The 23,097-nt window shown below is 32.5% G+C and overlaps 1 protein-coding gene across 1 annotated transcript; it reads right to left on the bottom strand.

Moving 5' to 3' along the window:
• Positions 1 to 1,838: 1,838 nt before the first annotated feature.
• On the bottom strand, positions 1,839 to 4,017 carry LOC110660359 (protein FAF-like, chloroplastic). Its single transcript, XM_021818651.2, has 2 exons — positions 3,829 to 4,017; positions 1,839 to 3,731 (listed from the first exon to the last, which is right to left on the bottom strand). Exon 2 carries the CDS (start codon positions 3,684 to 3,686, stop codon positions 2,061 to 2,063), a length of 1,626 nt encoding a protein of 541 aa, XP_021674343.2. The 5' UTR covers positions 3,687 to 3,731; positions 3,829 to 4,017; the 3' UTR covers positions 1,839 to 2,060.
• Positions 4,018 to 23,097: the final 19,080 nt, after the last annotated feature.

Here is a 23,097-nt window from a genome sequence, read left to right as displayed (position 1 = left end):
GATTCGCTAGCTCAGCTCAATTCTGTTGGACCGATTCTTGGGTGCACGTGATGCAATAGCTAGGAGAATTATATATGGGAGAAAAAGGGTAGGGCGAGGGGCATGAGAGAAAGTTATTGTAATTTTCAGCTAAAATACTAGCTTGGGGGCAGAATTCTTTCTGCTGGGAAGGCTTAGCTCTTCTATTTTGGCATTGTTGCTGGGCCAAGCATTCTCTGTAGAGTGTTTGGAATTTTTTTTTCTTGTTATATTTGCATTGAGAATTAGAGAGGAGAGTGAGAGAATTGCTGGTGTAGTTCCATTATTGTAATCTCAAGTTCTTAATACAATTTCATAATATCTTCTTTCCATTTGCTTAAGTTTCTTACTCTATCACATTGTTTTGAATTCATAATCTTAAATATAAAACTCACTACAATTATAATTGATGCGCGAGTCTTCGAAACTCAATTTGATTCTTTTTCTAAATGAGTCAAACTCAGCTCAAAAAAATTTTAATGAACAAAGCTCAACTTACACTAAAAGGGTATTTGGCTTAACTTATGAAAATCAGTTTATAAGCTAATTTGAGTTTATGAATATTTAAAATTTTAAGCAGTCATGTATTTAGTTAAAATAAATAATTAATGTGTTTAGTAAAAAATAGTTTATAAGCATATTTATTATTAAAAGGACTAAAGAGAATATTAAATGAGATTTATAATAAAATTTTAAAAATTAAATAAAGATAATATAATAAAATATTTAGTCAAACTAGTTTATAAGAATAAATCTTATAAGCATCAGAATAAAAATTTGAATTCTTTCAATTTATTTTTTTTAACTTATAAAATTAAAAATTATTATAAATAAACAAATCAGCTAATATAAACATCTTCTAAATTACTATTTTCTTGGCAAGTAAAAATGGGCAAGATGGATGAAAATTAGGTGATTTTTTTTGGGGTAAACATAGCACAGGTATCGCTTTCATAGATACGTGATCTTATTGGCATCATCATAAGAGCATCAATCCAACAGCGGTAACTATAATAGTAGAGGCTACTCCAAATTTAAGATGCTTCCAGAAAGTTTAATTTTGATTAAATATCAAATTTTTAATTCCTTATCTTCTTTATAAATAAAGCTCTTTTTAAAAAAAAAAAAATATTTATCTCCCTTAATACATACACTTGTATGTAATGTGAAGGATTTCAAACACATGGTGAATAATTACTTAAAATAATATTATTCATAAATAATTAGAAAATATCTTTGATTTCTTGAAATAGCCTATAAATTTTAAGTGTTGATTAATGAAAAATTTTTCTTATTTAATTAGGTTCATTTTAAATTTAAAAATAAAATATATAATAAAATTTACTTATTAAATAAATAATTATATATTTTTTTATATTATATTTATGATTCGCAAGTGTTAATAAGAATTTTTGATAAGAAAATTTGTTTTTTTCCTTAGCTGATAAGGAAATGTTGACACCTAATATGAGATATTTTCATCCCATAAACTATTAGGTTACCAGATGATTAATATCAAGGCAAACTAATTAACCTAAACGCAAACACAGGACAGAGCATATAAAGAGCAGATCATGATGTTGGGAAAATTATCATCAGTTAGGCCAGACAAGACCCATACTCAAACCCCATTGGCTAATTAATTACAAAAGCAAAAGAAAGTGAAAAGAGAACGCATTCATAATGCATGGACAGAAAAGACGCCACACCAAAGGTCAAAGATGGTGCCAAGATTTTGTTCAGAAACTAACACCAAACCACCCCAAAGGATAATAAAAAGCTTATACAAATATATATATATATATATATATATATATATATATAGAAATATATAACACTGTTAAGTCATCTTTGATCTTCTAAATCAAAGCATATGTTCTCTATTTCTCCCTTTTGTTTTTATTTGACTACACAAATCCACCCCAAGGACTGGAAGTGGAAAATAGGGAGACAAAAGGAGCATAGAATAGCAAAGTAACAATGATGGGTTTGGTTTACTTTTATATATCAAAATAATTTTTTTTTTTTTTTAATTTTGTGGATCAAGACGTGGCAATGCAATAGGGCTCCCCAAACAAAAGAGACCTCCTTGCCTCCTTGCAACTCTTTGACAAAGGAACTAAGTATTCCCCTTTGTTCCCTCTCAATACTAGCAATTCTTGCTTCTCATTTGATATTAAATTCTTTGAGAGGATGAATTTGTTATTGTTGTCGTTGCTCCTTGTTGATTGTGATTTTTGAGTCATGGGACAAAGTGATGCTGCTGCTGCTGTTGTGGTGATGGCTGTCATGGGCTTGGGCTTCCAATAGTACTCATAAGCATTAAGCGATGCTGCTGCTTTTGCTGTCACGGCAGCCGCTGACCCTGTCGGCATGGGGATCATCCGAGACACTGGCGGCCGCGGTGGGAGTGACTGTGTCACTGGGGTAATTGGGTTCACTGCCTCCTCAACACCCTCTTCAAATTTCACCATTTCATCGAACTTGTTAGGCCATGTTGGGTTCCTATTAACTAACGCCATGGGCTTATTCATCATAAGTGCTAACCTATGCACATTTATCACCCCACCTGACAATTTTGGTGCTTGCTCCATCACAAACCTCACTTGTCCACTACCAGCACCGCTACCTACTCCTCCTCTCTCATTCACTTCTTCCAACTCCTCTTCCTCTGTTTCTGTTTCAGTTCCCTCCTCCTCTTCATCTTCTTCATGCTCTTCAGAATTCTCAATTTCTACTTCAAACAGTTCCATATCTTTTTCTTCTTCACTCTTTGGTCCTTCTTCTTCATTAGGACTATTGATAAAAGTGAGGACAAGGCGATCGTCCTGGCGTTCAGCTCTGAAGTTGTTCTGTGAAGGAACAGAGACAGCTTCAAGAACTAAGCGGCCATTATCACGCCGAGGCCTCATGTGCAGGGACGCTCCATCACGCTTAGATAGTGACGGAAGTGGCGGAGGGAATGATCTTTGTGGCAATTTCTTGCTAGCTGCTGCAAGATTGTACTTGGATACGCGCCAATCATCCATATCCTCATATTTTTGGGCCAGCCTATTCTCTTCTTGTTCTTCTTCTTTCTCCTCCTCTGCGTCACCAGTCTCCGAAGGAGGGTATGAAGAGAACCCATCAGAGCCAGTCTCCGATCCGAGACTTTCAGTACAAATTTCAAGGCTCTTCTCGCTCAAAGAACTTGCTGATCTTTTAACGAGAGGGTGAATATAAGGAGGTGGAAGATTTTTGTTGTCCTCTTGTGCTTTCTGCGATAAGATTGAGCTCCATATGTCAAACTGACCAGGCTTTTCGAGCTCTTCCTTGTTCTTCTTGTCTTGTTGAATTGAACTCCAAATCTCGAATTGTCCTCGAGGCTCGGTCACTTTCTGCCTTCCATTGTCATACTCTTCTTCCGCTTCCGATGATGAAGATGAAGAGTCTGCAATGGAAACTAGGAATTCTTCAGAAGAGGCAATTTTCTTGAGTGGAGAGAACCCATGTTGAGATAGCCATTTCTTGGAGGACATATCAGCTGAAAGAGTTCTCCTTAAAGAAGCTGCAGATTTGCTTCTTTCGCAGTCAGAACCAAGAATGGACACTATGCCCTGTTTCTTGGTAACCATGAACTCTTCATTGAGAGATGAAGATAAGCGAAAGCTCTTGCCAAGAGATGACATCCCAAGAGCTGATCGATGAAAGATCTAGCAAGAAATCTTCTTGACCTGTTAAAAAATAACACCCAATTAAGCTACTGAACTATTCATACTAAGTCATAAACACACAAGTAGGTAGTGGTGATGGAGACTGAAGTTGAATTACCTCAAAGAAAATCAAGGAAATTAGCAACACAGCATCCAACAGAGGCCTGCTAAGAGACCACTACTGGGTGCGAGTTGCAGGTGGAGAGATCAGAGAAAGGTGTTTGATAGTGTCCCCAAAGAAGAAGAAGGAGAAAATTGTATGTTTGTGTTATGAGCTGAGGGTTGTGCTCATGGCAATAAAAGGAGTGAGGGGAATGTGGGTATTTGTAGGGTGTTGGAGTGCAAAAGGCCATTGGAACCGTGTCCAATGGGTCCCTCATACACCACCATGAAAAGACCCTTTCATTGGTTTCTAGTTTCTCTCCCTTATCAGAAAACTGGGTGAATACAGTAACATAACAAGGTTTGGTTTAGTGGAGTGATCGCAATTCAATTAATTAAAAAAAATTTATAGAACACTAATAAATTTTAATCTAATTTATTTTTAATACTATAAAAATTTTAAATACAAACATAAAAATTAGACAAATTACATATAAAAATTGGTAAAAAATAGATCAATTTAATCTAAATTCGACTCTGTGTAAAACATATATTTCAAAAGAATTACAAAAATATTTTACTTAAAAAAAATTAAAAAAATATTTATTATTTTTACAATCTCTTAAAATTTGTGAAAAGCTACAAATTAATTCTCTTTTATGCACTGTATCTCCCTGCGTTGTCTCTGTTGCTCATCTATCAAATCTCTCTCTCAAAAATCATAATAATAGAAAAAAAATTCAATTAAAAATTAAAATAAAAAATTATCATCAATTTATTTTTATTTCTTTCAATCTCATTCTAAAATTAAAATTAAAATTAAAATAAAAATTAATAAATCAAACAAATATTCAATAATTTCAATAATAAAAATATTTTTTTAAATATTTTAAAAATTAATTTTCAAAAATGTTTTAAAAAATATAAAAATTTACTTATTATTTTTATAAAATTTCAAAGGTTAAATAGTAATTTAACTAAAAATCAACTTTAAATCCTTCACTTATTTTTGATGCATGAATTATAATTTAAATTATACTAATATATTTTGTCAAAATTTAGATTTAATTAACTAAATTTTCAGATTTTAAATTTAATTATTTATAGTTATTAAATTTATAAATAAATTAACCCTTATTAAAAAAATAAAATAGACTAATAAATTTTAATTTAGTAATATTATTTTAACTTTTAAAATTATGAGATTTTAAATTTAAATTTAAATTTAAATTAAAAATAAATAATAAGCAGAATATGATAGGATGGGACCTCATTTTGGTTTCCATGTGGATTTTTTTTTTTTAAATTGAATATGGGAGGCAAAAACCCATGATCACACAAACAACCCCACCTAGCAAGCTAAAACAATAATAAATCCACCCATCATCATCATAATAATAATAATTAGAAACGAATAACAATAATGGATGTGGAAGTGGAACCAACACAAGGCGTCACGTCTAGGTTTTGGGGCCTTATAGGGAATGGCTTGTCTTCTCTCTCTCTCTCTCCCATTTTGTATAACGACACCCTTCCTATCAAGGCATGTCGTTTATACGTAAATTGGAGAAGCTGCCAATACGTGTACTCATTCCAAAAGGGAACGATGTTGATGATTTCAATTTCAATATATATAAATTTTTAAAAATTAAGGCTCTGTTCTATAATAATTTTATTATTATAGCACCAAATTCGCATGTAAACACTAACTATCATATTTATTACTTTACCAATAAATTCTTTTATTAATAAAAAATTAAAAAAAATTAAATGATACGTAAATATTAAAATTTAACTATTATTATAAAAATTAATAAAAAATTTACCGACGAACTATAATGTTATTAAATAACTTTAAAATTTTGATATTATTTATCAACTATTATATGATATAGTCCGGTATCGATAATTAATTGTTTAGTCGGTACCTTTAAAAAGGTTTGTTAGGAACATTGAGAAAAATTGATAGGAAAATTTCCTTTTCAATCCAAAATAAAACTTCCTTTTCATTCCTAGTATTTTCAACTTAAGAAAAAAAAAATCTAATGAGATGAATGTTATAATTGTTGTCTTGTAAATTCATCAACTCCTCCAAACTGATATTGAAAGGAAAAGCTTTTGAAAACAAAAGTATATCACTACTTAATTGTTTATGACAAAGCTATTATTTAAGCTTAGTTGATATATTTAATTACTATTGCATGCATATATAATTAGAGTGTGAGCCGATGAAGGTCGAGTAATAATCAAATTAGATTTTTATTTGTATAAGATCTTTTTTTAATTTCAAGTTGGCGTTGACCATGCATGTAATAAATAACTTTTCAACGCTTGGACTGATGTTGGGGAACCCTAGAATTCATTCATCATATTAAATTGAGGTAAAAACAATAATGACTTTATAATAGAGAATTTGTATCCATATTTTCATTTTTAATTACAATTAATTAATTAATTAATATGCTGCTTTGGATAGTCTTTCCAAACGTTTCCCCGCATTTTAATTTCATTTTTATTTTTTTCTCATTTTAATTTCATTTTTATTTTTTTCTCATTTTAATTAATTAATATAACCTGATAATTATAAATTTTATATATAGTGGACTAATTAAAAAGCTTATCATTAAAAATATTTCAAGATTGGCATGAATTATTATTTTATTTTTTTTATATTTAAATAATTTAAAGTATGTTTACACGTGTAGCAAATGAACACAAAGTCATATGTAGATAAAGAATTTATAATGCAATCTAATGTTCTTCCTCTCTATATTCTTTTTTTTTTTTTAAAAAAAAAACAATTCTATTTTACAAAAAAAAAAAAATCTTAGCAAATAGAAATAGATATTTGCGTCTCCTATAAACATATATGTATATATATAAAAATTAAAAGAAAAAAGGAAAGGAGAAATTCTCCTTTTGTATACTGAGTCAACCGACTGCATTGGTTGTCTTAATCAATTAACAATCTAAATTTTAAAAATAAATTTAGAAAGTAAAAATATATAAACAGGTTCAAATATATATAAAAATTATTTTTCATTAATAAAAATTAATTTTTTTAATATAATTTATTTAGGTGAAATGCATATTAATTTATAAAGAAAAATTATTAGAAATAATGAAAGAATATAAAATTTGCACCATCACTAAATGTATATTAACTGGATGGATCGATTCGCAGTTGACTCAATGGATTATAAAACGATGGGTTCGAATCAGAATTTCACTTTGATTAGCTTTTCTATTGTTATGATTATTAAAACTAATTATTATTATTATTATTATGGAGAACATAGACCAGCAGCCAGAGACAGATACTATTCTTCCATGCAGAATAATGTTGTGGTTTGCTGCAATATCCAATCGGCAAGAGAAGGTATGTGAAGTTGACAGAATTTGTTTTCCTCGATCACAATTGATTATTTTTAATTAATATGACGATTTCGTCATTCTATAATTATACCCTTTGTAGGTATAAAGGTATTGGATTAGGATGCATCATTATAGACCTAAGCTGGAGATCAATTTCTTTAATTTGCTTTTTATTTATTTGTTTATTTATTTTTACAGTGTGTCAACTTTTGTCCTTGTCAAAAATCTCACATCTAAAGATTATAAGCAATTCATAAGACTTATAATGATAAAGAATCAACTAACTAACTAGATAGTTCTAACCTTTAAGTAATGATTGATTTAAATTCAAGTAAACTCATTTCACACTTCAAAACTCTTGTATCAATCCACTCATATACCTTCTCTTGTTTAGAGGGAGTATCAAGAATCCCACATCTAAAGATTATAAGGAATTTAAAAGGGTTATGAGAATAGATGATTAATTTTAACTTTTTAACAATGGTCGAAACTCTTTTTTTGACTTATTAATTTAATTTCATTCAACTCAATTCATCCTGTGATATTATCTCGATTTAGTTATTGTAAAATTCTTTTAAATATATGAGTTAAATAAATAAAATTTATTTTTTTAAAGATAATAAACTATTTATCTCTAATTTTTATCTAAAAATAGTATTACTCTTATCATTTGGACTTAATGATAAAACCTATAATTTTAACAAAAAATTGCAGCAACACACTTTTCTTTTTCTAAATTAGCCTTTGATTAAAATTAAAAAAAAATAATTTTATAAATATTCTAATATTATTAATTTAATATTTAGTTAAAAATAAATTAATATATTATCAATTACGTTTTTATTTTTTATTTATTTTTCTTCAATTATAATTTACATTCAAAATTTTATAGTTTTACAGACTATTAATTAATACAGTGACACTACACCAAATCTTATTGGCGTATATTATCAATTGCTTTGAGTTTACGAAATATTGACCATCGAAAACTTCATATAAAAAATTTCTAGACATATATATAATTTATTATTATATAAAATAAAGAGGTTAATAGTTGATTAGAAGATCTGCCTAATGGACGGTGGAGATTGGATAGCCATTAGAATCATATCCATAATTAATTTTCCTACAATTATGGATCACGTATGCATGACTTTATAATTTACTTTGATGAAATGCTCTCTAATTACCAGTTAATGATTCATTAATTAGTTTAATTAAATGGTGGTTTGTGGTTGTTGTTAATTTTGCATCAACAAGTCGAAAGAAAGTGTGTGGTAGGATTGGGCAATTATGGGTAGGAATAGGATTTGGACTCCTTAATGACATATATTTTGTATGCTTTGGGATCCCAAATATTATTTAAAAGGAATTAATTAACCAAATTCAGGACTCCAATTGGATATATAAAAAAATTAATTTAGACGAATTTAATGGTAAACGTCATTAGCATATTCTAATCTTAAATTTATTAAATATAGTATCTTTTATTATTTTTGAAAACACCACTAGTACCAGCAGAGCATCCACCGCCTCACCACCTCACCTTTTTATTTGAGAACAAATTAAGGTCATACCTTCCAACTTCTTGATGCCTGGTTTGCACCTCCTTATTTATTTATTTATTTTTATTTTTTTTAATTGAACTTCAATTAGATTTAAACTCGTAAATAGGTCAAATTAAGAGTTTCGGTTCTAATTAATCATTCGAGTATGAGTTATCTTGAGTCGTAAATTATATTGGGTCTCGTCTTTTTTGGTATATTTGAATTGGATATTTTGAGTTGTGGGTTAATTTGAATTACCAATGGAATTACTATAAAAAAAATGATTTTGAGACGATTTATGAGTTAGGGGCAATTTTTAACTCAAATTTTTAATTTTTAAAAAAATTTATTTATTTATTAAGTGAAATTTGAGTTAATTGAATCAAACCAAAACTAACGTGCTTAGTCTGATGGATTTAGATTAGATTATTCAAGTTAATCAGAACGATTTAAATAAGTCAATTTCTGATTGAATCATGTAAATTGTTAAATTACTCAATCATATTGAAATTTCAACTTTGAATTATTCGATGAATTATTTTAAATTTTGTACAAATTAAAATAAACAATAAATTTTTATTATCATCAGATTCAATTAAATTTACAAATTATATAAAAATTTACTAATTCTAACCAAAACTAATTGATTTTTTTCTTCAATTATTTTTCTAAATCATCCCTAACACAAGAATGTACCTAGCGCAATTACACATTCACAATAATTTCACTAACACTTGTGTTAGTGCTAAAAGTTGGAGGACTTTATTTTATTGACGGAGCTACAACTTGGAGTCCTTGATATCTATAGGATACCGAATTACTAAGAATTTATGATTATTGGATCTTATGATTTTTAAACCATAATCATTTATTAATTTAATCAGTATATATATATATATATATATATATATATATATATATATATATATATATATATATATATATATATAAAGGCTAAAAAATGATTTTTAAAATTTAATACTTACATTCATAACTAATTGACACATGACATAGTAAAAAATAATAATTTTATTTAAAAATATAAAATATTGGGAATTTATTAATTTTAAAATATTTAAAATTTCATTTTAATTTATTTTTTTATAAATTTAATTATTAATATTAGAATAATTTTATCTATATAGAGAGAGAGGACTACAAAATATTTAACAAAAACTTGACACTTGTATTTATAATTACACTTGTCATATTTAACAGTTATTTTTGTATTTTAATTTCATTTTTTAGTTTTTTTTTTATTTAATCTTTTTCAATATTTTTATTTTAGTAAATAATTATGGTTATTCTTTTTGTTTATTTTTGGATATTTATTCTTGGTCTTTTGATTTGATTTTTTGTAATATGATAATAAAGAAAAATATGCTGGAGAAAAAGAAAGGTGTCACGACCCAACCTATGGGCCGGACCGACACTAGGATCTAGGCCAGCCTAAAGCCCCCGAGGCTCGTAGTAAGCCTAACTATTCATTAATCCAACTCTAAGGCCCATTTGGGCCCAATATCAAGAAATCAACCGGACAGAGTCCGGCCATAAAATGGACTTACCAACGGGGAGTTTATGACTCACCCGACCTGTAAACACAGTAAATACTCAATTGGGGAGCTCAGCTCACCCTCCACATACTCATCAACATAAAAATAAATGGGAGCTCAGCTCCCTCATCTAATCCATCAAACATGCATAGAATATAAGTTTACAGGTCCAAAGTAATAATTTAGTTTACAGACCCAAATCAAATAAACATTTCTAACACATGCAGAAATTCTAGGAGTAAATAAAATTACACTAATATTGATAAACAACCTGTGAGGAAAGGAAGCAGGTTAACCTCAAAAATATCCTCCTGTGGCCTGGAAAAATATTGAACAGGAGTGAGCGTTCGACTCAGAGAGTAAAATATCAATTTTAACCATAATCTCTATAACTATCTAAAACTAATGCACTCAGAGAGTGAAATGCAACATCAACAACATTTTCACATCATAACATCAAAAGGTAATTTGGAGCACTCACGCACTCTGAACATCAATCATAATATATGGAGCCGATCCCTATACAGCTCTCTTAAATCCAACCTGGTGCCAGCGAAGAACTCAGCTCGGACTTCCACTTAATAACCAAATCGGGGTCCCAGCGAAGAACTCAAGCCGTGTCTACCCCGAAGGACCGGGTCCCAGCGAAGATCTCAAACCGTGTCTACCCGTCCTATCCATAGTCCACACCACATCACACGCACGCCAACGCACGCACACTGCTCCAAATTACCACAACAACATCCATGGCACTTTCACAGTTATGAATGCAACATAAATCGTGCCTAGAATTTATCTACATAGATATATGCATATAGGTGATGCATGGGCATGCTTGAACATATAATAATATCGAAATTACAATTAAAATTAATATTTTACTCACAGACTTGACGGTGGTCACTGAGGCGGCTGAGCGGAGGAAGAAGGCTGTCCCGGCTCACCTGACAATTTTATTACAATCATTTAATAAATTGGACTCAATACAAACAAAGAAAAGACCAAATACGTCCTAAGTCGTGCCGAAAATCCGGCAGAGTCTCCCTTATACCTAGGACCTACCCAACCTGCAAAAGGGCTCAAAACACACTTCTATATTCACAATCCATATGTCCACAACTCAATCCCATCACACAGCCCCTCCTGGGCCCATCAAATCAATCATCCATCACAATATGTAAAATTTCAATTTAGTCCTTATAATTGACCATTTTTGCAAAAACTGCCCAAATAAGCTCTAAAAATTCTAAAACTTTGCCCCGCGGTCCTTAGCAATATTACTAAGCGATTGCAAAAAGAATCATAATTTTCTAAGCTACCACGAATATTTTATGGATTTTTAATCCTATTTAAGCACTAGAAAATTACGTAAAAACAATGTTCGAGTTTACCTTTGTCGATTCTGACTTCGGGGACGCGCTCGGGACGTCTGACAATGGGGGGGTAGCCAAAACCTCGGTCCAATTCGGAGACTTTTCCAGAATCTGGTTCACCGCCGAAATTCACGCACCGATCAACTGTCGAATTTCCACGAATTGAGGATACCCACACGAAGCCCACAACACGGGGGTTAGTACATAAATTTTTCAGAATTTTCTAAGCTCATTTAATGATCGGAAAAACACTGCGAAGTTCCGTGGGACCCACCGAAAAATGGTGTCGAAAAATTTTGAAATTTATATCCCCGCGAAGCTCTCGACGAGTGGAGCGCTCTGGTACTCTCGGTTTTCTCGTGGGGTTCATGGTTTGCGAGAAATCTAGCCCAAAAGTCGAAATGGGCTAAAAACTTCCCGGGCAAAAATCGGATAAACCGCTCGATGGATTTCGGTGTTCTTGGTGTCTATGGAAAGCTCTCGACAAGTAGATGATTTTAGACACAAGACCCGGTCCGATTGGTGGCCGGATCGGCCGGATTTTGGCCAGGAAGACCAACAGCCGCGCGCACGTCGCTCAACTTCGGGCAACGTTTTTCGGCGTTCCAGGCGGCGGCCGGCCGTGGGGGAGGGCCAAGGTGGGGCGCCTGCGAGGTGGGGAGGCAGGGGAGGCGGCGGCGCGGCAAGGGGAGGAGGGAGGAGAGAGAAAAGAGAGAGAGAAGGGAGAGAGGTCGACACGCGCGGGAGGAAGAAGGAAGAAAAAGAAAAGGCCGGTCTGATTCGACCGGTCCGATCCGGTCCGGTTCGATTCGGCCGGTCTGATTCAGGATACAAAATTTTGAATTTTTTACTCTGCCTCGGGACCGAAAACGAGGTCCAAAAATTCCGAAAAAATTTCAGAAAACTCAGAAAAATACTTAGATTCCAAATATATTTTTAGTTTTGCTACGTGGTCTTTAAATTAATTTTTAAAAATCATCAAAGTTTATATTTTCGGAAAATCGAACCCCATTTTTAAAATCCGAAAAATCTCAAAAAAATTCCTAAAATTTAAATAAAATTAAAATACCAAAAATACTCATAAAATAATAAAATTTAAAATTTTGGGGTGTTACATTCTTCCCCCCTTACAGAAAATTCGTCCTCGAATTTTATACAAGGCAGAATAAAGCACATGATTATACATTGAACAGATAAGGGTATTTGCTACGCATGTCCCGTTCAGACTCCCAGGTGCACTCTTCCACCGACTGACTCCTCCACAAAACCTTAATCATAGGGATCTGTTTGGATCTTAGCTGTCTCACTTGGTAGTCCACTATGGCTACAGGTTGCTCCTCAAATGTCAAGTTCTCTTTTAGCTCTATTACATCTGGTTGTAGTACATGAGAAGGATCTGGAATGTATTTCCTGAGCATGGAGATGTGAAACACGGGATGAATGTGAGAAAGGTTGGGTGGTAGCTCCAACCGGTAGGCAACTGCTCCAACTCTATCAGTAACCTCAAAAGGTCCGATATACCGAGGTGCCAACTTGCCCTTCTTCCCAAATCTCATAACTCCTTCATTGGAGAAACCTTCAGGAATACATAGTCGCCCACTGCAAACTCCACATCCCTCCGTCTGGGGTCTGCATAACTCTTTTGCCTACTGAAAGCTGTTTTCAATCGTTCCCTGATTAAGGGAACCATCTGTGAAGTGTAATGCACTAGGTCTACATCATGCACCTTCGCTTCCCCCATTTCTGTCCAACACAGAGGAGACCTACACTTTCTTCCATATAGTGCCTCATAGGGTGCCATCCCTATGCTGGAATGGTAACTGTTGTTGTAGGCAAACTCCACCAAAGCTAGCTGATCATCCCATTGACCTCCAAAATCCAAAACACTCATGCGAAGCATGTCTTCCAGTGTTTGGATTGTCCTTTCGCATCGTCCGCCTATCTCGAGGGTGGAAGGTCAGATCAAGTTCAATCAGGTGCCAAGTGCCTCCTGCAACTTTCTCCAAAACCGAGAAGTGAACTGGGGCCCTCTGTCAGATATTATGGAAGCCGGAACTCCATGCAATCTGACTATTTCTCGAATGTAGAGTCGGGCGTACTGTGCTACAGAATATGTAGTCTTCACAGGCAAGAAGTGAGCTGATTTGGTTAAACGGTCTACAATTACCCATATCGAATCATATCCTCACGTGGTACGAGGTAACCCAGTCACAAAATCCATAGTGATCATTTCCCACTTCCATTTTGGGATAGGGAGCTCTTGCAGCTTCCCTGACGATCTCTGGTATTCAAACTTCACCTTCTGACAAGTCAAGCACTTGGACACAAAGTCTGCTATGTCTCTCTTCATGCCATTCCACCAATAGCTATTCTTCACATCATGGTACATCTTGGTGGAGCCTGGGTGGACATTGTACAGTGTATAGTGTGCCTCATGCATGATTTCATTTCTGAGATTGTCCACATCGGGTAGACATATCCTAGAACCTTGCATAAGGGCGCCATCATTGGCAAACCCGAACTCACCACCTTCACTTTGCTGTACTCTTTCTATGATCTTCATCAATTGTTGGTCTCTGTGCTGGGAAACTCTAACTCTGTCCCGCAAGTCTGGCCTTACTGAAAAATGAGCCAATAATACCCCCTCATCTGAAAGATCTAGGATTAAACCTTGATCCATCAACTCATGTACCTCCTGAATCAATGGTCTCTTTTCTGCTGAAATGTGCGCCAAACTGCCAGAAGACTTCCTGCTCAAAGCATCTGCCACTACATTGGCTTTCTCAGGGTGGTACTGGATGGTGCAATCATAGTCTTTCAAAAGCTCCATCCATCTCCTCTGTCTCAAGTTTAAGTCCCTCTATTGGAAGATGTACTTCAAACTCTTATGGTCGGTGTATATCTCGCACACTTCACCATACAGGTAGTGTCTCCAGATTTTCAGTGCAAAGACTACAGCCGCCATTTCCAAATCATGGGTGGGGTAGTTCTGCTCATGCCTCTTCAGCTGCCTTGAAGCATAAGCCACTACTTTTCCATTCTGCATCAAAACACACCCTAGGCCAACTCTGGAAGCGTCACAGTACACGGTGTATCCTTCACCACTCATAGGTAGTGTCAACACAGGGGCAGTGGTTAGACACTCCTTAAGCTTTTGGAAACTCTCCTCACAGTCATCTGTCCAAATGAATGGAACATTCTTCCTAGTTAACTTAGTTAACGAGTAGATGATTTTAGACATAAGACCCGGTCCGATTGGTGGCCGGATCGGCCGGATTTCGGCCGGGAAGACCAACAGCCGCGCGCGCGTGTCGCTCAACTTCGGGCGACGTTTTCCGGCGTTCCAGGCAGTGGCCGGCGGTGGAGGAGGGCCAAGGTGGGGCGCCAGCGAGGTGGGGAGGCAGGGGAGGCAGCGGCGCAGCAAGGGGAGGAGGGAGGAGAGAGAAAAGAGAGAGAGAAGGGAGAGAGGTCGACGTGAGCGGGAGGAAGAAGGAAGAAATCCGATCCGGTCTGGTTCGATTCGGCCGGTCCGATTCAGGACACAAAATTTTAAATTTTTTACTCTGCCTCGGGACCGAAAACGAGGTCCAAAAATTCCGAAAAAATTCCAGAAAACTCAGAAAAATACGTAGATTCCAAATATATTTTTAGTTTTTGCCACGTGGTCTTTAAATTAATTTTTAAAAATCATCAAAGTTTATATTTTCGAAAAATCGAACCCGATTTTTAAAATCCGAAAAATCTCAAAAAAATTCCTAAAATTTAAATAAAATTAAAATACCAAAAATGCTCATAAAATAATAAAATTTAAAATTTTGGGGTGTTACAAAAGGCTAAGTCTCCTTTGTCGAGCTAGGTGTCATACACAGGCAAGTCTGTGTGTAAATATGAATTTTAAGTAGAATCCTTGTGGAGCTAGAACTTCTATTCCTATTGGAGAATGGTAGACTTGCACAACAAAAAAGAGTCTAAAGAGGCAAAAATATCAGGATTTCAGAGGATAAAAATATAAAAGGAAGTTGAAAAGGACCTAACCACCACTTTTGAGGGAGCAAGAAGAAGGTTTTCTACACATTGAAACTTAAAGACACATGTAGACTAGAGTTTGATTTTCTTATTTTCTATTTGAGCTTTAATGATGTATTTTTCTTTCTTCTTGTGTTCATCCATCTCTAGGATGGAGTGGAATCTTTTGTCAGGGAAAGATGGATCCTAAACTAATGTTATTATGATTTTTAATTCAATGATTAATTTTCATTTTTAAGTTATGTAATATTTGGTTTTAATATTCTGTACTTATTTGATTAATTGATGATTCTAGTGAGGTTCGAACAGAGAAGCTAGATTCTATTTCTCAATTGAGTGCATAGTCAATTTTTAGAAAAGATATTACATATCATATTAGGACTCTTATGTTAGGGAATGTTGGATCCTAAACTTATGTTATTATGATTGTTAATTAAATGGATTAATTTTATTTTCATGAGGTTATGCAATATTTTGTTTTAATGTTGTATGTTTATTTGATTAATTGATGATTGTAGTGAGGTTAGAACAGAGAAGTTAGATTTTATTTCTCAATTGATTGCATAGTTAATCTTTAGAGATTAGGACTAAGCTACCTAAAAAAGGACCCTTAGAAATAGTGTGTGATTCGTTTAATTGATAATCGAATGGGGCAAATGAACTGCAAGGGATTTTTGTTCTCTATTTAGATTATTGTTACCCAAATAGAGACTATTAATTTAGATGAATATTCTGCCTGAAAATGATAATTGGCCATATTGAATCCTATCAATTCATGATATAAAATCTGCATTGGATTGGTTGTCAAACATAAGTAAAGGTGGAATCTAACCCTAACACTTTTTCTTATAAGAAGTTTTTTTAGTTAATTTATTTGCTTGCTTTTATTTTTATCATCAATTTTATTAAACTTAATTATCATTTACTCAAATAACATAAGAGTAGTATTAAGTTAATAGAAAATAACATTTTTTATCGTTATGAGATAATACTTTTTCTAACTACTTTATTACTTGAACATGATTAGTGAACTTACTAGTGTTAGATGGATCACATCAACATAATTAAAAATAATAATTTTTTAAAAAAATATTTGAATTGGTTGTATTTTGACACCAAACCTCTATGCCATTGATCCTCCCCTCCATTCCTTTTGTGAGAACTAAACTCGCAATGCATATATTTTGTTTTACTTCTTGTTAGCCTAAAATTCTTACTCTTAACATGTTAATTTAAATTTAAATAACACCCAACACACAGGCTTTTTTTACATTGGCAAATGAGGGCATGGACATTGTAAAATGGAAGAGTCAAACTATTGAAACATGAATAGAAATTTAGGCTCTCGTATAGAAATGTTTTATAATGCTCTACTCCATTCGTTACTATTCATCTAATTTACTATTTAATTAAGCAGATGTCCTGTAACATCTAAAAAAATTATTATTGTCACATTGATTTGCCATAAACCACACCATTATAATCAAAAAGTATTTTGAAACTAAAAGCAATGTACATTTTGATTTTATTGAATTCTTCAATATAGACACTCATAGTTTTACATTTAAGATAGACCCATGCAAATGCATTTTCTACATGCTTATGCTTACATATATGACCCAAATTTCATTGCAGCTAAACTGTAATTAATGTAATACCCCTATATTCGGTAGTGCGTTCTACTGTTCCAGTGACCAGTGTCTGTCCGGACAACTAGAATGCCTGGAACTGCACTTAAATGTTAGTGAGGAGACATGAAATAATGAAATACAATAGAGAAAAATACAAGAAAAACAAAAAAAAAAAAAATAAGAGCAATGAAATGTGATTAAGTTAAATGAGCCAAAAACCGTAGCGTTGGGTGATCGCACCGGAAAGTTGCGGTGAGGACCGCTGACTAGCCCTGGACTGCGGGGAACCCAGGGAAATATTTTTAAGACTTAAATAAACATCTATTAAGGTATAATTGACTTAGAAAATGTCAAAGAAAAATTAATTAATTAGTACAAAGAAAAATAAAAAATCGAAAAACCGACAAAAATTGGTGTTACCGAAAAACAGGGAATACAAACTGAATAAGGGCATTTTGATCAATTGACATCCCGAGTTTCCTTTTGACCTAAATATCCATTAAAAATAAGTGATATTAAACTTTGAAAATGACATGAAAATTAAAAATTTGGTACATAATATAAGTGATGGAAAATTGAGGTATAAAAATGTAAATTGAGGAAGTTTGAATAAATAAATATTAAAACTCATTTAGTGCTCTACTAAGGCAGATTTGGGACACCTAGTTAAGCTAAATGGGACCGCAAAAACTCATCTTCAACCTCTAGCCATTAACAAGCCGAATTACTCTCTTAAAGAACTCCATTGTCGTCCCATACCCAAGCTCTCTCTCTCATGGTTTAAGCCACCATTTTTCAATCTTCCTTCACTAAAGTTGTTCTACACAACTTGGGCAACATTTTGGGAATAAGAAAAAAGAGTTTTGGTGGAGTTTTGAGGAAGTTCTTAAGAGGTAAGTATCCATTTCTTCATTCTTTCTTTGTTAAAGTTTGTGTTAGTGTTGTGGTGAGTTGATTGATGGAAGAGATTGGAAGAATTGATGAGTTAGGGAGGTGTTCCATTTTCGACAGCCATAGAACTTCAAAGTGTTTAGCTTGTTTTTACATGTAATTGATGGGAAATCATGTTGATTAAGGTCATAAGATATTTTAGCCAATGTATTTTATGTGTATGTGTGAATTGAGCAATTGAAATTAAGGGTTTGAAAGGGAAATTCAATACCCTGGTAAACTGCCATTTTTGGGTGGCCTTTAAACTCATGAATTTATGTAAGATATCATGAAACTTATTGATGAATTCTAGTGGTGATGATCTAGGGGCAGTATGTATAATTGATGATGGAAGTTATATGTAATGGTTAGGAGTATTTTGTGTATATATTGTTTAGAATTGGATATTGTGAATTAGAAGTGTAATTGGTGCATTGTCAATTGGTTATATTTTGCCCAAAGTGACTATAATGTAAAGTGATTGATGAATGTGGTAATGTACCAAATCAGAATTGGGTAGAGAAGTGGACTTATAACAAGATAAATGTGCAATTGATAGATGTTTAAGCAATGTATTTAAGAACAGTATGCAAATGAGCCTATAACCCTAAATGTGTGACTCCAATTAGTATGAGGCTAATTGGAGGTGAAACTAGGCACAAAATGTGCCAACTTTCATGTTGGAAGCATACCAAAATTCTGTCCGAAAAGTGACACTAAAACTGACCTAATCCAGAAATGCAAACTTGGTAACCCAGAATTTAACCATATGAACAGTAGCTATTCAATTGGCTATAACTCACTCAAAACAGGTCCAAATGACCTGAAATTTATACCGCTGGAAAGCTTAGACATAGGGCTACAACTTTGATGAAGACCACCATGCTCAGAAATGCCAATTACCAAGTCAAAATGATAGCCAAATTTGGATTACAAAAACTGGCTGAATTGACTTTGACTTAAAAATGACCTAAACTTTGCAATATAAGTGCAACTTGACCAGCAATAGTAAAATGACCATAACTTGGTCCATAGAACTCCAAATGACATGAAATCAGTCCCAAAATTTCAATAAGATATAGATTTACAATATTGGTAATTTGACCAAAACCCAAAAATCAAGGGAACTAGGTCAATTAACTTGATTAAATTGGCACACTAAATCTGGAATTAGCACATTTAACCATAAAATTCAGAAAATTCAAATAAGCATATCTCCCACCAGAAGTGTCCAATTTAAATGAGCCATACCAATATGGAAAGCTAAGAAAAAGACCTAAAATATTGTTTTAGACAACTTCCTCAAATTATAAATGTATAAGGTCAGAATTTAAGGTCAAATCCATTGACCTAATTGAGGACTATGCAAATATAGGACCTTTGAGTCCAAGTTAACAATTTGTCTATAAAGAATTATATAAGACTTGAAAAATGGTAAGCAAAATTTCTAGTTGTCCCTAAGACATAGGGCAACAATACTTATGAAGAATGCTAGACCTCAATGTGATTACAAATAGTCTAAATAAATTAGTAAATTCAAAACCGAAAATGCCTAAAAAGGAAACTAAAGTTTAGATTTGACCTAGTTATGTTTAATTGACCATAACTTGAGCTATACAACTCCAAATGGAGTGATTCAAAAGGAAAATTAAAGAAGAAACAATGAAAAATAATTTAATGAAGAGAAATCTGTTAAATTTACACTGTAGCTTAATCCAATAGACAGTAAACATTGGCCATAAAATCTGGAAAATGGCAATAAAATGCAATAAGCTTTAAAATGAAATTGGTAACATATACCAACACTTAGAGACTATAAAATGTTGACAAATTGGGAACATTAAAATTAATTCACCTAGTGTGTATTAATGGTCAACATTATAGGTTGACTAATGAAATGAATTGAAGGGAATAGTACCAAGAAAATTTAGATATTAGATTTTATTATTAGAAATAATTTAACTGAGTACTGAAACGCTTTAAGTTGTGTGTTTCAGTTGAAAAGGATATTGAAAAGCATAAGGAATATTGAGTCAAGTCTTAGAGGCAACTCAAATCAGGTCTGTGCATAATACTTTTTATATTCACTGCCTTTACTAAAAAATTTATTTGGAGAAATGAGTTATGAATAATTTTTTATTGTTTTGGCTTTGGGAATTTTATTTGGAAATTATTGTGTTGCCTACTTTGTAAATGGAAATTTTGAGATAAAATATGATTTGTGGTTTATATGAAATATTTAAATATTATGATTTAAAATTATTTCTAATTCACACTTGGCATGGCAATATCACTATGTTCCTCCTCCATTTATGGGGTGAGTATAACCATATTTCTCCCTCTTTGACTTGCCAGTCTGAGGTGAGTATGGATGAATACTCATTATCTAGCTAGCCACCTCCCTCATTGATTTCGATTATTGGGGTGAGTATGCCTTGTAGTGGTGTACAACATGACATGTTTGGAAAATTTGTGTCATAACCTAAGTTGTGTTATTATATTGTTTGATCAAATTTGTGTTATATGAGCTTTGAAAATTGTGACATGAAATTGTGAATTATTGGAATTGTAAATTGTTAATAAAAGTTTTATATACTGCATTTTAAATTGTTATTATGCACCACTGAGTAAATTTTACTCAGCGATAGCTTTTTCATTGCTGTCGCAGGTAGACAGACAGATAAAGCAGTAGAGTAGGCTGCTTATGACTTCGCTTTGGGATTTTGCCGGGTATATTAAGTATACCACTTCATAGTAAATATTATTGTAATGCATGTGAACTGTATGTATATATTGTACTTAGTCTTGAGCAATTATAAACTAAAGTTGTAAATTATTTTGGCCTGTAAAAATGTTGTATTATAATTCTCTTATTTCAACTTTTGAAATACTTAGTTATTTTGAACTTTATCTTTGGAATTGCTAAAAATGATATTGAATTGCATTTGAACTGTGTTGAAGACACTGATTTGAGTTGAGCCATATTGGAGTTTCGAATTGAACAAATATATTGAAAGTGTTTTTTACAGGTTTTTGAAGAACTGTTTTGCTCCAAATATAGACAGCACTCTGCCAAAATTTTTACAAAAATTATTGATACTTCAGATTTGTTATTTGATTTCACTTCAGTTAAAAAAAATTTTTTTAACATCTGTCAAAAGTGCTCACTACTGTAAAAAGAAATAAAAAAAGGTTTAAAATCTCTTGTAGTGTATTTAATGGGTTATCAGTAAATGAAGTTTGGTAATTCATTAGGTATACTATGGGATTATGTTATGCCTTACGGAAGGGTAAGATGTGACAATTAATGTCTAATAGGCATACATTTCTTCTCTTGATAACCAATCAAACTTCACGTAACACATATTCTATTACTATTCCCATAAACAATAGCTTACAAATAGTTAAAATCATTCTTAATACTCAAGATAAGAAAATTAACAACAAAAATGAATCCTCAAATAACTAAGCATTATCTTTATCATGTTGTGTTCTTATATATCTCATATCTACTTCTATTATACTTTGTTAACTAAAGTTTTTATATCACTATACCATTTCATAGGTACTAACACTTAATTTCCAGAATTTCACCTTCCATACCCATTACTTAATTAACACAATTAATTTCTTTTGGGATAAACTTGCAAAAGCTTAACACGCACTCATGTGTGTGTCTGCGCGCATGCGAGTGTATATGTCTTAGAAGTCAAGTCATGCCATCATAATATTTCCACTAGTTACTATTACACATCAAGAGTGACAAAACTACTAGTTCAGACAATAGAAGTAACAAAATTGCTTTATTTAGAAAACATAAGTGAATAAGTCACAATTTATTTAACAGATGTGACATTCATCGCAATTCAGGTTTCAGGTGTGATAATCATCACATTGTAGACTTCAAGTGTGATACTCATCACAATTTAGATTCCAATTGTGACATTCATCACAATTCAAATTTCGGGTGCCGTATTGATCATAATTCATGCTACAAAAATGGTGGTGCCACTAGATTTCCTCAATTATAAACCTTCCATCTACTTATAGTATCCACTTCTTATTAAAATCCAATTACTATTCTTTTTATTTATCACATATTTATCTATAAACTATATAAATTAGTAAAAGAAATTTTCATTTCAGTTATTTCTTTAAGATACAAAATTTCAACAATACTTATATACGTCTTTAACTTTCTTATAACAAAGCCATTTTTCATGTTACACAAGTACATCTATAAGGCAAAGTAATTGAACAACACATGCATTTAGGCCCTAAAATCAAATAGTACTTAATAGATTAGTGACCGGTAACTTTCTATCCACTATAGCTCAAGAAAACAAAGTTATTGTTAACTTTTCGTTGGTGCTTTTCTTACATAGCAGTCAAAGGTTAAGGACATGAGCTATAAGTAAATCTAGAGATTTATTAATTCATTCATATATTAGTATTTGAGATAATTTAATTGAAAGCTTAGGTTATCCAATAGGCCTAATGGCCCAAAAAATTCAAACTTTTGTGAGTTTTGGCATTTTAATCCAATTCTTCTAATGTTGGATCAATTCACCATATTTTGAAAATTTGGTTAAATTTTATCCAAATCTGAAATTAAGATTCGAGGGAGTGTGCCCAATCTAATGTGGTAGTGACATGACAGTCTATGTGGCTTTTTTTTATTCTTATATTATGGGACCTACATGATACATGGGAAAAAATTGAAAATCAATCTCTCTCTCTCTCTCTCTCTCTCTCTCTCTCTCTCTCGCGTCTGCATCTAGTTTATAAAGAGTCAAACAAAAACTTATAAATATGTAATAATTATTAAATACAATATAAATTAAAGTATT

This window comes from Hevea brasiliensis, chromosome 1 (genome assembly GCF_030052815.1).
Source record: "Hevea brasiliensis isolate MT/VB/25A 57/8 chromosome 1, ASM3005281v1, whole genome shotgun sequence".
Taxonomy (NCBI): Eukaryota; Viridiplantae; Streptophyta; class Magnoliopsida; order Malpighiales; family Euphorbiaceae; genus Hevea; species Hevea brasiliensis.
The sequence above is the reverse complement of the archived record's forward strand: the minus strand, read 5'-3'. Positions and strand labels throughout refer to the sequence as shown.

Coding starts and splice junctions, on each gene's coding strand:
- LOC110660359 (XM_021818651.2), bottom strand. CDS start 3,686: ATGTCATCTCTTGGCAAGAGCTTTCGCTTATCTTCATCTCTCAATGAA.